Source organism: Arvicola amphibius, chromosome 2 (assembly GCF_903992535.2).
Source record: "Arvicola amphibius chromosome 2, mArvAmp1.2, whole genome shotgun sequence".
Classification (NCBI taxonomy): Eukaryota; Metazoa; Chordata; class Mammalia; order Rodentia; family Cricetidae; genus Arvicola; species Arvicola amphibius.
The window spans coordinates 47,289,291-47,304,254 of NC_052048.2; the positions used below are offsets into that span (position 1 = coordinate 47,289,291).

A 14,964-nucleotide genomic window follows, 5' to 3' on the forward strand; every position below is an offset into this window, starting at 1 on the left:
CTAAAGTATATAGAAACTTTGTAGTTGTTCTAAGGTCGTGCAATTGGGAAATGCCTGCACAGGAATTCAAATACACTTTGTTGATTTGAATAACTGAGGTGATTAAAATAATTTCTAAGCCTCTCTATAGGCCCTTAGTGAGTCTACAGTAAATTTGTGTTTTGGTTAGTCCGCAAATTTCTCGGTTAGATTTCTTGTTCTTCCCCAAATCCCGTCAGTCGAAGTCTAATAGGCCTAGCTTCAGGGCCTCCTTTCTCTTTCTAGTCAATTTGAAAACTCCGCCTCACCAGAGAAAGCGTCCCGTCTCCAAGGAGACCGGCGCGGGACGGGACTTCCGGCCCCGCGCGCACCCACTTCCGCCTCTGGCCGGAAGCGCTGAAGCAGACGGCGTGGGTCTGGCGCTGGGGAACTTGGCGCTTGCGTAGCTAGCCCGTGGTGGCTCCAGGCGCGCGGCGATGCTGACCCCCGCGTTCGAGCTGAGCCAGGACCGCGACTTCCTCACGGTCGCCATCCGCGTGCCGCACGCGCGCGCGTCCGAGTTCGACGTGTACTTCGAGGGGGTGGACTTCAAGTTCTACGCCAAGCCCTACTTTCTGAGGCGAGTTCCCGCCGCCTGCGCCCTGCGTTTACTCAGGAACCCGCGCTCGCGGACACACTCGTGGGGCTCTCGCCGCTGCCTCGGCGGCTTTTCCCTGGCGCGCGGTCTCCCGCGCAATCGCCTCCTTCCTCCCCTGCCGATCTCACCACCGGGCACGGGGGCACCCACCCAGTGTCTGTCCTGTCACCCTCGGTCCTTCCTGTCTTGTGCTGTTCTTTCGCTGCACACTCACGCCTCTCCCCAGCGCGGTGACTTCCCCGCAGGGTCTGCCTTTTGACACACGCCGGCACGCTTTCCGTGTCCGCTTCCTAGCGGACCGCCCTCTGCTCCCTGCGGTTCTCAGGTTCCCTTCGCGCCAGTTTAGCCGATTTCTGCCTGGCTGCCACGAGAGGCGAGTAGTAGTTAGCACTTGCCGGTCTGGATTTTTCTCCGTGTTGAACCAAAACAGTAGTGGCAGCTTACACTAGGGCGACCTTTGATGTAGTAGGTAGGCAGCGTCTTAAGTGCTCGCATGTGCGACACCTTAATTTTGATAGCCATACTTTGAGTTCGGCAGTACTGTGAGCCCCCCTTGTGCTGTGAACGCTGTTAGTCTTAAAACTTGTTCATCCGTTGCCCTCCGCTTTTCAGCTGAGCGCTCTGCTCGGCTGCAGTCAAGCTGGTTTCTTCACTGCTCTTGACTCTTATCTAACCACTAAGATATTAATTAGCATGTCAACTTGAAAATCGAGTAGGTCACTCCCAACCTATGGAACTGTGGATAGTAATGAACCATGTAGAAACTATTTTCCCTATACCTATAAACCTTGATGTCGTTTTATTTATAAACTAAGTTAAAATAAAGCAGAATAAACATAACTGCATTTAACAACTAAGGTTTATTATGAAGTCCCCCCCCCCCCCCCCTCAGTTCGGTAGCTAAAGTATTCAAATGGAAAGATGTGTCATCTTTGATTTTTACTTTCTTAGCTGAAGGAATCTAAGTTATTTAGCTTTTAAAATGTGAAAGATATCTATCTGAAAAATTGCCATTCAAATGGTTGATAGATTTTGTTTGTTTTTGTTTTTCGAAACAGGGTTTCTCTGTCCCTAGCTGTCCTGGAAATAGATCTGTAGACCAGGCTGGCCTCAGACTCACAGAGATCCGCCTGCTGGGATTAAAGGCCCACACACCAACCTGGTGGTGGTTGATAGATTTTGAAGGCTAAATATAGACTGTGTTTGGTGATCTCTTACCTTGTGTTAAATCTGCAGATTAACACTTCCTGGAAGGATTGTGGAAAATGGAAGTGAGCAGGGGTCCTATGATGTGGATAAAGGTATGGCCTTTGGGGTTTTGGATAGGTCTTTCTATATTTTTTATGTGTGTGTATGCTGGTGTTGCTAAAATTCCTTCCCCAGAGACGCCATCTGCCTCTCCTAAGGTCTCACTGATAAACTAGGTGTGATTCCACTCAAGTTCCCTGGGGGAACCATTGAGTTTACTAGGTTTACAGAGCAGTGGGTAAGGGGTTCTGCACAGGAACATAGATAGATGATCCTCAAGTAGCCACAGTAGAAGGTCTACATGGCTTCCCCAGGGCTGCATAGCTAATTCCCTCCCTTCATCCTAGGCTCTAGCCCCTCCTCCAAGACCACATGTAGTTGGGACAGAATTGTTTCATACACTGGTTGTGGAGTGGGGGCTGGGGTGGTGGATGAATAATCAGGTGAGAGTCCCATGATCCCCCCTCGCTCCCTGCTCCTGTAAGGCAAGGTAAAATAGTTCACAGGCTCAGCTTTGATGGCGGTTTGTGAGCAGGCCCTCCGGAACTGAAGATGGTGGCAGTTTGACTGGGAGCATAGTACTGTACAACAGCATAAGTAGGTGTATAGATGGGCATGTTGGGAGGTGCTTGTGGATGTGTGTGTGTGTTGGGGGGGGTTTCATGTGTGCGGATGTGCAAATGGAAGCCAAAGAACAACCTCTGATGACATCTGGAGGAATGCTTTTTAGACAGGGTTTCTCACTTCCTTGTTGCTTATCGAGCTAGACAGGCTGGGCAGTCGACCTCCTGAATACTCCTGTCTGCTCCCCAGCTCCAGGATTACAAACATGCCCCGCTACTCCTTAACGCAGGTCCTCCTGCCTGTATGGCAAGTGCTTTACTCACTGAGCCGTAGGCCCAGCCCCAGCCAGGGTTCTGTGGATTCCTACATAGCTACACAGCAGTATCCTTAAAGATGCCACGGGGACTTTTAGATGTCGAGACATTGCCATATGCTACATAACTCTTTCTTTAATGTTTAGTGCCTGTTATTTGGATTTGGGGCAGTTAGCAGTTTTCTGTCTTTTAAAATATTTTTCAAGAATCTTTAAATTTGAATCAAATGTTCTAGCTCCATTTTCAGGAATTGTTTCTACATTTGGGACATGTGTAGAAGTAAACATCAACATGAAATGATTGATTTTAAAATATGAAGGATTTGTGAGCTTTTGAATGGAATTTTTCTTTTATAGTTTTCAAACTTGGATTTTAATTACAGGCAGTTGAGAAATTATCCATGGAAGAAATTTAAAGAGGAATTGAATTTTCTTTTTGTGATTGATAAGTCTCCATTTTAGCTAGCCACAAAACCTGTTTATTTTACCCTTCTGCAAGCTATTGTCTTTTCCTTTGTCACTGGATTTGGAGTAAGAGTAGCTTGTAGAGCCAGCAGAGTGGCTCGGTAGGTAAAGGTGCTTGTCTAGTAAACCTGGCAGCTTGAGTTTGGTTTCCAGAACCCATGAAAATGTAAAGGAGAAAACTGACTCCACAGAGCTCTGCTCTGAATGCCACACATAAATCATAGCCCAGCTCCCCCCAACACACACACACACACACACACACGTGCACGTACAATAATAATTTTTTTAGTTCAAAAAGAGTAATTTATATACATTTGTATAATTTATTCAGTAACTCTTGACCAGTGAAGTAGGGTAAAGGAGGGAAGATGAGACTGAGAAGCTTAGGATCAAATTCCCACCCTTAATGCGGTATAACAGTTGTGATATTGATGTATAAGGAAGCTGCCATCCTAGATTGTGGATCTATCTTTAGTTGCCAATAAGTTGCATATAACACTGAGATTATTAAACTTTATTGCTGGAGAGATAGCTCAGCTACTAAGTGCATACATATGCTGCTTTTGCAGAGGATCTAAGTTTCTGGTTTGTGGTACACAGAGGCTTACAGTTACCTGTAGCTCCAGCTCCAGGGACTCTGACACCCTCTTGTGGCTTTCATTGGCACTTGTACTCGCCTGTATATATTAAAAAAATAAAACTGTAAAGTTCTTAGAACTGAGTAGTTGTATATGTGTGAGCCTTTGGGTTGAGCCTTTGAGTTGCATTTGGTTTATTGGATTGCTAAAAGATGTAAAATGTTTAAAACAGTAGACTGGAAATAGGGGCACACACTTGTAATCCTGGTGCCCAGGAGCCTAAGGTAGGAACATAATTTCATGTGAATTTGAGGCTAGCCAGGATTACAGAGCAAGGCTGTCTCAAGGGAAAAAAATCTCTTTAGTTAATAGAGAAATTATTAAATTGCAATTACTTTAGTGTAGTTTGAAAGCCACTGCTGTTCTTTGGATTAGCTATTCTAATTCCCTCCTAGTCCAAAAATGTATTTCATAAATAACTGTTGGTTAGTGCTGTTGCCTTTTCAGGTCCCTGAATTTTAGAACCTGTTTGTTTTGATGTTTTGACTAGGTTAAGATGGTACGAGGTAACACCAATGTATTCGGTGGTGTGGATGCATTGATTTCTGATCGCAGTGACAGCTTTGGGAAAGCCCTTCTTAAGACTTTTTTTTAAATCTTGATTTATAGTCACTAAATCTATAATAAGGGCCAAATTTTGGAACCCCTTGAGGAATTATGTTTTTTAAGTTTAAATTGTTAAATATTTTTAAAAATATTTAACAGCTATGTTTATTGGTGTATATTCATTGCAGTAGGTGTTCAGCTTTATGAGAACAGTTTCTTTCAAGTATATCGTTTATTTCAACCATGTTCATCACCCCAAGCATCTTCCTTTCTCCCTTCTCTCCCTTTTCTTCTCCTGCTAGTGTCCTTGCCCCTAGTTTTCCTTTGCTTTCATGTTTCATACACAAGGACGTCCCCATACTGAAACACACACACACACACATGCCCGCACGTGCACACACCCGCACCCGCAGAGAGATGTGTGCATTATCATCTGTCTGTCTAGTTTATGCATCTATAAAAAGACACTTTGCTCCACAAATGAGACAAAGCATATTTGTCCTTCTGTGTCTGGCTTATGTCACTTAATACGACCTTTGTTTTTTGTAAGTGACATCATTTTTTTAAGTGAATGAGTAAAAGTCCGTTGTGTAGATACACATTTTCTTTGTTTATCTGTTGATTGGCACCCAGACTGAGTCTGTCACTTGGTTGTGGTGAATGTGCTGCAGGAAATTTAGATGTGCAGGTGTCTCTGTGGTGTGATGACTTGGACTCCTTAGGGTGTATACCTAGGAGTGGTAGCTGGGTAGTATGGTGATTCTAGTTTTAGTATTCGGGGGGGGGGCATCCTTATTCTGAGGTGCTAAGATTAGTTTATATTCTCACCAACAGTGCATAAGGGAACCCTTCTCTGCATCTTTGCCACCATTTGCTGTTGTGTTTTCTTTGTAAGAGCCATTCTGACTGAGCTGAGATGGAATCTCAGTGTACTTTTAATTTGCATTTCCTTTTTGGCTAAGGATGCTGAGCATTTTTTTCCATGTGTTTATTTGCCATTTGGTTAGGTTGCTTGGTTTTTTTTTTTCTTTGTATGTTTATGTCTATAAGCGTGGTTTGTATTGTGGAATATTATAACTATGTAAAGATGTGTTACATTTGTTACAGTATGTTGTGGAATACTACTTTAACTGTAAAGATGTGTTATGTTTGTTTATGCTGCATTTGTTTAATTATGTAAAGATGTGTTGCTGTTTTGCCTTGCCTGCCTAAGGCACCTGATTGGTCTAATAAAAAGCTGAATGGCTAATAGCTAGGCAGTAGAGGGATAGTAGGGCTGGGGAGCAGAGAGAATACCTAGGAGGAGGAATCTAGGCTGGAGAGAAGAGAGAACAAGGGAGGTACCTAGGACCTCCTGGCCAGGTATCCCCCAGCCAGGGAGCCACACAAGAATAGAATGAAAGAAAGGTAAAAAGCCCTAGGGCAAAATATAGATGAAGAGAAACAGGTTAGTTTAAGTTATAAGAGCTAGTGGGATAAGCATAAGCATAAGACCAAACATTCATAACTGTTAAGTCTCCATGTTTTGATTTGGGAGCTGGTTGGTGGCCCAAAAGAAAGCCTGCCACAGGCTTGTACCTGTGTATGTGTTCATGTGTGTTGTAGGAGGCCACTTGTTCGTTCTCGGCTGCTCAGACGCAAAATAATCACACAGAAACTGTATTAATTAAATCACTGCTTGGCCCATTAGCTCTAGCTTCTTATTGGCTAACTCTTACATCTAACCCATTTCTATTATTTTATATTTTACCATGAGGCTCCTGTCCTACTGGCAGAGTTCCAACTGGCAGCTCGTCTTTCCCCTCTGGTGGCTACATGGTGTCTCCTGACTCCGCCTTCTTTCTCCCAGCAGTTAGTTTAGTTTTCCCCACCTAGCTCTGTTCTGCCCTGCTGTTGGCCCAAAGCAGTTTCTTTATTAATCAGTGGTAATCACAGCATGCAGAGGGCAGGCCACATCACATGTGTGTATGTGCATGTGGACATAGATCAGAGGTTGACTTAAGGTGTCTTTACAGTCCACCTCATCTTTGAGACAAGGTCTTTCCCTGAACCTGGAACTTGCTGCTTCAGCTTGGCCAGCAGCCCAGGGTTCTTCCTGTCTCCACTTCTCTAGCACTGGGATTATAGCTATTTGCTGTTGTACTCTGTTTATTGTATATGTGCTGGAGATTCAAACTTAGATCCTTATGGTTGTGTGAGAAACAATACCTAAACTGGGTCATTTTTCCAGCCTGAGTATTTTGTGTTTGAGTTCTTTATATGTTCTGGATAGTAATTCTCTTCAGATGTATAGTTAAAATTTTTTCCTCATATAATTATATATTATTCCTACTTGCATTTCTCTTATATATACTTACTGAAGTCTTTAAATATTTTAATCTGTCTAAATATGAAACAATTTCTCTTAAAGGAATTTTTACCATTCGATTGCCCAAGGAAACTCCTGGCCAGCATTTTGAGGGGCTGAACATGTTAACTGCTCTTCTGGCGCCAAGAAAATCCAGGTCTGCCAAACCACTTGTGGAAGAAATAGGTATGTTTACTGTAGTTGGGAGGAGATGAAGATAAGTAGGAATATTTGTAATATTTTGTTTTTCTAGGAGAAGAGACTTGGGGCCAGATAATTAGAGGAAAAAAGTTTAAGAGAAGAAAAGAAAAAGGTTAAAGTTACTGTGAAAATAGCTTATCTGGTATCACAATTAGAAGTCATAACCAGTAGTGGACCAGCAGACCAGTCACATTTTTTCTTTACCAATTAAAACATCTTGCTAGAAGTAGATAGTTGAAAACATTTTAAAATATGAACACCTGCTAGGTCACAAACTATAGTGTTTATTTCCAATATCCTGGACTCCCACCCATGCTCTTCCTAGGCTCTGTCCCCTCTTCTTTCTTAGACCACAAGTGCCTTTCCCTTGGCCTGATTGTGAGTTGCATGCACAGTTATTCTTAGAGTATGTTCCTTTTTGTCTGGCATCTTACTCTATGTTCTCATGAGGCATATCTATGTTACAGCAGAGGCCCATATATATATCTTCATCATGATTTTCTCTATATCTCCGCCTGTTGGTACACATTTACGGTGGCTCTGTTTTTTGGCCATCACGAGCAGTGGGGCTGTGGATATTCTTGTCTGTGCCTTTGGTGCACAATGGGAGCCTTTTCCCTGTGGCGGCTTCCTTCTCTCATTGTACCTAGACACCTCAGTACTTTAAGGAAAAAATTAATTTTGAACACATTTAGGTTCTTCTGGAGTTTCTGAGGAAGGAGCTGACGATGAGGATGCAGACTTTGACTGGGAAATTGAGCAGACTCCCTATGAAGAGGTCTCAGAAAGTGCTCTGCGATCACAGTGTCACTACGGATTTGGAAACCTGCGAGCAGGTGTGGTTCAGCGGTTACAGGTATGCTGTCCTTCTGGAAGACAGTTGAAGCACACAGGGTGTTTCAACTTCATTTCTGCTCACCCAGGGCATTTTTAAGGTGATATAGTTAGTTCCTGTAGCAAGCAGGGTCACACAGCTGTCTATTCTTCCTTGTCCAGCCTGCTGCTATCCTTATGGTTCTGGATGGGAACAATCTAGAACAAGTACAATCACTCTCTCCTGGTGCTTCTGTACAGCCTTAAGGAAGCATGATACACCTAAGGATGGAGAGCAAGTGCTAGGGTGTGATACAGCTTCTGTTTCACATGTGGGGGAGACAGGATTTCCTGTTGAGGATCAGCCTGGGAGCTTTTTGTTTAGTTTTTCTTGTTCTTATTTTAAATTTGGGGGCTGAATGTATGTATATGTACGCGTGTGTATGTATGTATATATGTACATTTGTGTCTATGTATGTATGTATGTTTGTGTACCACAAATTCACCTGGTATCCTCAGAGGATATATATACACACACATACACACACACACAAATAGATGTAGATGAATAAATAGAGATATTGATGTAGATATAGTTCGGGTTCTTTTTAAGTTTGTAATCCCTCTACTTCAGCCCTTCGTGGGATTACAGGCCTGCTCCTCCTCTAGATTGTGTTTTGATAAGATTTTTAAGTTCTTACTGCACAGTAGATATCGTATTCTGCTTATTCTTGGTGGATATCAAATGTAAACTCTCATTTGAGTGCTGCTTATGAAGTTTCAGTTTTTGCAATGTTTTGAGTCTTAGATTTTCCCATGAGTGATGCTCAGGAAATAAGGTATAACTGAGTCTGTCAAGAAAAACCCGGGAGTCTATATTCTGGTTGTACTTGTGTCTCCGTTTAGATTTGGGATACTGTGATGATCACTGGCCACAAGTAACTTGTTCTGTCTTGGTAAAATGGGAATGATTTAAAAATATCATGAAATACTGAAAACTTAAGAGAAAATTCTGGAAAGTGTTGCGCATTATAAAGACTCCTGCCCTTGAAACATTGAAATTACTCTCAGATTCCTGCAAGAGAATAAAATTGGCATTTACCCTGTAGCAAATAACCTAAAGAAACGTGTGTGTAAAAGGTTGGGCACTTTTCTGCCATACGTGGCATGCCCTCTGCCTTGTTTTCTTGGTGATCTCTGAGGTCCTTAGAATAGAGTAGGCTTCATGCAGCTCTGGCAGAAACCAAAGTGTGTGGGCTTCAGTTGTTTGGCCAACAGCTAATTTGTGATCATTTTATTTGGGGCTGGCCTGGCCAGAGCTACAAATGAAGGCTAGTACGTGCCATACAGGCTAAGTCCAGAATCTTCATTCAGTTTAAAAGTGTCCCTGTCCAGATTGCTGGTAGGGAAGATTCCTTTGAGGTCGTTGCTTACTTGATCTGGTGTTTGGAGACAATCTCACTATGTAGCTGGCCTTGAACCTAGACTCTTCTTGCCTCAGCTTTCTAAATGTACAAAGTGTAACCACTTTGAAGGGATTCTTCTTGCTTAGGGGATACAACAGAACCATAGTTTAGATGAGGCCAAGTCCCTTTTAGGTTAAAAGTTTTTATATTTATTGAAAAGATTTTTAAAGTTATTTAGGTTGCTTTTAAGCAAACATTGTCATGAAATATGGGGTCTTAGGTATCCTAAGCTGTCCTGGAACTCACTAAGTTGCTGAGCTTGGCCTTAAATTTCTGATTCTCCTGCCTCCCCTACTCAAGCCTTGGGAGCACAGATACATAACACGGCACCTAGATTTTATTGTAAAAAGTAGTACTTTGAAACATAAAAGTTATATATATTCTTGGGAATATCATGATATTTCAGGGCATGTATGTAGGTAGTACTTTGTGTCTGTCTGAATGGTGAAACTAACGCATCAGACGCCTATATACCTGCCACTCAGCCTAGAAGAGGAAGTGTTGGTGTGGTTAGGATGCCCTGTCCGTCCCTTTATGATTACATCTTTTCTTTCTCAATCAGAAATACTGTTTTTTTTTTTTTAATTTAGATTAACTATCTAAAATTGCTAAACTCTTTTTCAAACATTAATAGCATGAACATTGTGTTCCTAAAACTCACTTTAGAAAGAGAAGGGTGCTCGAGTGAGTGGACTGGAGGGTTTTATAATGTGCGTGGTGTCCTGCTAGCAGTAGCGGCTTGCCACCCTGTGCACAGAGCACTGAAATTCCAGACGCTCCCAGAACCTCCAGTTTCCACATATGTTTAATTTGGCACCAAAACTTTATCTGAAACCACATAGTTTTGTTCTAGTTTCTCTCTCTCTCTCTCTCTCTCTCTCTCTCTCTCTCTCTCTCTCTCTCTCTCTCTCTTTCTTTTTTTTGAGACAAGTTCTCACTTTGTAAGTCAGGCTGGCCTTCAGCTTTCAGTAATCCTCCTGTTTCAGTGTTACCACACCCAGCTGGTTCTCCCAATATGTTTTATTTAATTTTAAAATTTATTATTATTGTGTTTGTGTATATATGTGTATGACTCATGCATGTGAGTGCAGGTACGTTTGTCTTATAGCATGTATGTGGAGATCAGAGGATAGTTTTCAGAATTCATTTTTTTTTTCTCTATACCGTGGGTTCTAGGGATCAAACTCAGGTTATCAGGCGAGCACAGTTTCTGTTGCTGTGGTAAAATATCTTGACCAAAGGCAACTTAGGAAAGAAAAAGTATTTGAACTTGCGGTTCTAGAGGGAGGGTCTCTGATGGTAGGCAGGGCACGGCGTGGTGGCAGGAACAGGAGGCAGGCTATTCACAGTTCCTTTTATATACAGGAAGCAGAGAGAGGGAGCTAGAAGTGGGAAGAGGCTATACACTCTCTCCAAGTTTCTTCTTACAAGGTTTCACATCTTTAAAGACCCGTAACCTGTCCGTACAGAGTTCTAGTTGTTGTCCAAGTGTTGATATGTCTGAGCCTGTGGGGGACGTTTGCCATTCAAACCACCACACACGGCAAGTGATTTTACCAACTGAGCCATCTCTCCAGCCACTAGTATGTTTTAAAAGCTATTTTAAGCTACATACTTAGTGTGTGGATCTGAATTATTACTGTGAAGTAGTAATGTGCTTGGATAGTGAGTGCTACCACAGCCTTCTAACACACTGTTTGTTCTCGAACACCTTTGCAATCCAGATTTCTAAACCTGAAGCTACCAAGTTGGGATTTATATGGATCTGTCTGTGCCAGCTAAACCATACTGGCTTCTCAGGGCATCTTTACTATTGTGTCTGCACTTTTTACCAGAGACAGATCCAGTAAAAAGCTTTAAAGAAAATGGGATTTTCTGCACGAATTAAATTTGAGGGATATGGTGTTCTTCATAGCATTAAGAATTAATCAGACTTTAAAAAGATCATAGTAAGGTTTATATGTTTTATCAGATGAGTTTACAGCTGCTGTTTGTGATGGTCACATCAAGTGGCTATAATGTGACCATGTAACATAAACAGTGCTGTCCTCTTTCTTTTAGTGAAGAAGCTATAGTACGCCTAGAAAAGGTTACCACACAGTAAGAGGATTCAGAATATTTGTCTCAAAATATAATTTAAAAAAATGACTTTTCTAATACTGTGTTTTCTTATAATTTTAGTTTCTATAATTTCTGCGTTTGGATCAAGACCCACACAAAACATTTGTTCACTACTTGTATTTTGCCAGTATTTCCTTATTTTTTTAAATGAAAATAGTTTTGTTTTCTCTGATGATGAAAGCAGTGTTCTCGTTAAAAAATGTAACACAAAGAAAAAAATGTCTTCAGTGAATAATTTAACTCTTTACAGGAAGAATAATCCTGTCTCCTTTTAGACAGGTTTGCAACTTCTCTGTTTTATCTGATAATGAAAATATTATTGCTGAAGCAAATTCTCTCCCCACCCCTCCCCACTCCTCCTTCCCATGTACATACACACACCCACTTTCTTCCCATGTACATACACACACCCGATTCCTTGCCTTTTTTGAAATCTCCGCCAGCCACCAGGGCGCCTTTGGAAAACTGCCCTGGCTGCTCAGAGTCAGGGCTGCACAACAAGCTGTTGGCACTGGTGGCTGCCAGAAGCCGCAGCCCTGGAGTCTTTGGGCGCCATCCCAGTCAGCCGTCTCCTGAGACGGCCTTAGTTGCAGGATGCCAGGCCTTCTGGCCCTTGCTTTCCTTTGGCTGCTTCAGGGACCTGAGGTCTTTGTCTCCAGGAGACACACTGGCCAGATGCATACACAGTGCATTTTCTTTCCAGATTGGGTCCTGTTTGATCTGTGATTTAAGTGTACACAAGCCTGGCTGAAATCCTCCGTGACCTTCTCCTGGCAGCGTTCATCTTCAGATCACTCGGGACGAGTGACCACAGCAATTCTAAAAGAGAGAACAAGGAATTCTTTTCTTTCTGCTGAAGTTCATTCTCTTTTCTTCCTTTCCTTGAGTTGATTGCTGCCTCAGACTTTTCTTTTGTAGTGCTAAGGATTGAATCCAGTACCACAAGCATTCTAAGCAAGTGCTCTGTCTCCAAGCTGTGCCTCCAACCATGCCTTACTTTAGATTCCAGTCTAACTTTGTGCCCGGCCACTTTAGTTTCTTATTAGGGTCCAGTTTGAGGAAGGCCATGGTATGTATGTGCATAGAACAGTGCAGGCAGGGTGGCCCTGCTGGGAATAGTCACATGGTGTGATCTATCTGCTTCATTGCTGTGGTGGCCTTGAGTCAGTAGACTAGCGGGGAGCAGAGCTGGGGCTGGAAAGAGTTGCTTTTTTTCCAGTTCATCCCATGAAGTTGGGGACTTTATATATGTATACTCATTACTGGATCTCTAGTCCAGCAACCAGACCAGTCCACAGCCTCTGCACTATGCACTCAGTAGTGATTTCTTTCTGACTGCCAAACACACTGTTCTAGTTAGGGTTACGATTGCTGTGAGGAAACACCATCACCGAAAGCAAGTTGGGGAGGAAAGGGTTTGTTTGGTTTACACTTCCACTGAAGGAAACCAAGACAGAAACTCAAATAGGGTAGGAACCTGGAGGCAGAAACTGATGCAGAGGCCATGGAGGAGTGCCCTGGTTTGCTCCTCATGGCTTCTAAACCTGCTTATAGAACCCAGGATCACCAGCCCAGAGATGGCACCACCCATAAGAGCTGGGCCTTCCCGTATCAGCGACTAAGAAAATGTCCTACCAGCTTTTCTACAGCCTGATCTTCTGGAGACATTTTCTCAACTGAGACTCCTTTTCTCTGATAACTATAGTTTATGATAGCTGGGCAGTGGTGGTGCATGCCTTTAATCTTGGCAGAAGCAGGCAGATCTCTGAGTTCGAGACTAGGGTGGTCTACAGAGTGAGTTCTAAGATAGACAAGGCTACACAGAGAAACCTTGTCTTGAAATATCAAAACCCAAAACTATAGTTTGTGTTAAGTTAACATAAGTTAGCCACTACACACTGAGCGTGCAGTGAAAAAGAAGGTGGACTAGACCCCTCCCCATGAAACATTCGATGGAGAAAATGGACAGTCATCATGTAGACAGTAAATAGGCTAATGGCAATAGTAGCAGGTGGAAGAAAATGGTGGTATATGAACCTGGGGACCGTTTTGATGAGGATGCCCAGAGGAGGCCCCTTGGAGGATGGGACATGCATGGAGTTATGATGACAAGGGCACTGTAGATGCAGAGGGTCAGAGTGGAGACAGATGTATATGTCCATAAATGAAAAGAGATCTGTGTGTGGCCCTCTAGTGGACTTGGGCCAGAGGGAAAGGCTGGCATTGGTTTGAAAGGCAATCTGGGCTTGTGATGTAGAGCAAGGAATCTGGGTTCCGAGAGTCCGTTTACCCTCTGAAAGAGAGTTTTCTGTCGGTCCTCACAGATTATAGCCCGTTCATGACCTTAAGTCTGTCCAGGTGCAATAATTAGTTGTTCTCCCCTCTCCCCTCCCACACACTCAATTTGATTACTGCTAGCGAGTAAGGAAACTGAAGGGGAAGGAGGATTTGTGTTCTCAGTAGAAGCCAGTGAGTAACGGAACAGCCATGGAATGGAGACAGAGAGAACAGGGAATCTGACATTAGTGAGTGCGTTTAGGCCTGTATTATTTTATTTAATATTAATAGTAGCATGTGGCTCCAAATGCCATTCCCTTCCCCAAGAAGAGCAAAACGACGTCATGTGATTACTTGTCCTGTAAAGGTTTTACATTACATGGCAGAAGAACTTGGCAGCTGTGATTAAAGATGCTATCTACATGGATTTTGTATGTAGGCCCCTCTAATCACAGAGGGAGGAGATGAGGCCATGTGATGAGCTGAGGGAGGGATGATGCCATGCTGTGGGTTTGCAGACTACGAGAAGGAAATGGCCCCCATAGTGGTATTCAGCCAAGGCAGGCCCTGTGGATTCATTGTACTGCCTCCCCTCCCGAGGTCTTTGTCCACATGTGCCCTTGCCTCCAAGGAGGGAAGAAGAGCCAATGCTGTGCTCCTGGGGAGAAGGTGTTCTGGTGGATTCAGCTATAGATACTGCGAGTTTTTCCCATGGAAACTTCGCTGCGTGCTTGTTGAGCTCTTTGCATCATGACTGTTCTGTTTCAATTTATTATGAATTGCATAAACTTGAGGGCTGCCCTGAGACTCTTAACTACTGTTTATAAAAGGATTTCTGTAGGAAAATGCATCCCAAGTCTGCAAGAAGTAAACTGCAAAGGAACTTTGGAATGTAAATTTTATGTTTGTGGACAGCCATTAGTCTGGTTCTTGCCTCAAATGTTTGTATTTGAAAGTATTAAGATATTCTAGTTGATCCAGTAGCTTCCAAAAAGGTCACTGGATCCCTTCGTTAATATTTGAATGTACTTCGGTTAAGACCTACACGCTTTGTGATAAGAAAGGAAGAGTTTATTTTAGTTTTAGCCTTTATAGATATTTATTTGGTGTGAGTATGTGTGCCTGGACCTGTTTACATGCCTTGGTTTTCAGGAGGAGGTCAGAGGACAGACAGCTTTTAGGTCAGTTCTCTCTTTCCACCATGAGGGTCCGGGGGATTGAACTCAGTCAGATTACCCACGGAGCCGTTTCTCTGGCCCCAGAACTCTTTTTTATTGTTTGGAAATTATGGTTGTGTAGGGAGACTGGGCCCTGATGACTCCCCATAGTCTAGTTTTAGTAATCTTGCA

General features: G+C 43.0%; 1 protein-coding gene across 1 annotated transcript in view; it reads left to right on the plus strand.

The window, feature by feature from the left end:
• The first annotated feature begins 373 nt into the window (after positions 1–373).
• Positions 374–14,964, plus strand: part of Shq1 (SHQ1, H/ACA ribonucleoprotein assembly factor) — a 104,330-nt gene continuing 89,739 nt past the window's right edge. Inside the window, exons 1-4 of the mRNA XM_038319470.1 lie at positions 374–598; positions 1,853–1,917; positions 6,801–6,923; positions 7,634–7,794. Coding sequence (XP_038175398.1) covers positions 456–598; positions 1,853–1,917; positions 6,801–6,923; positions 7,634–7,794 — 492 coding nt within the window. The 5' untranslated portion in view covers positions 374–455. The remainder of the gene's footprint in view (positions 599–1,852; positions 1,918–6,800; positions 6,924–7,633; positions 7,795–14,964) is intronic.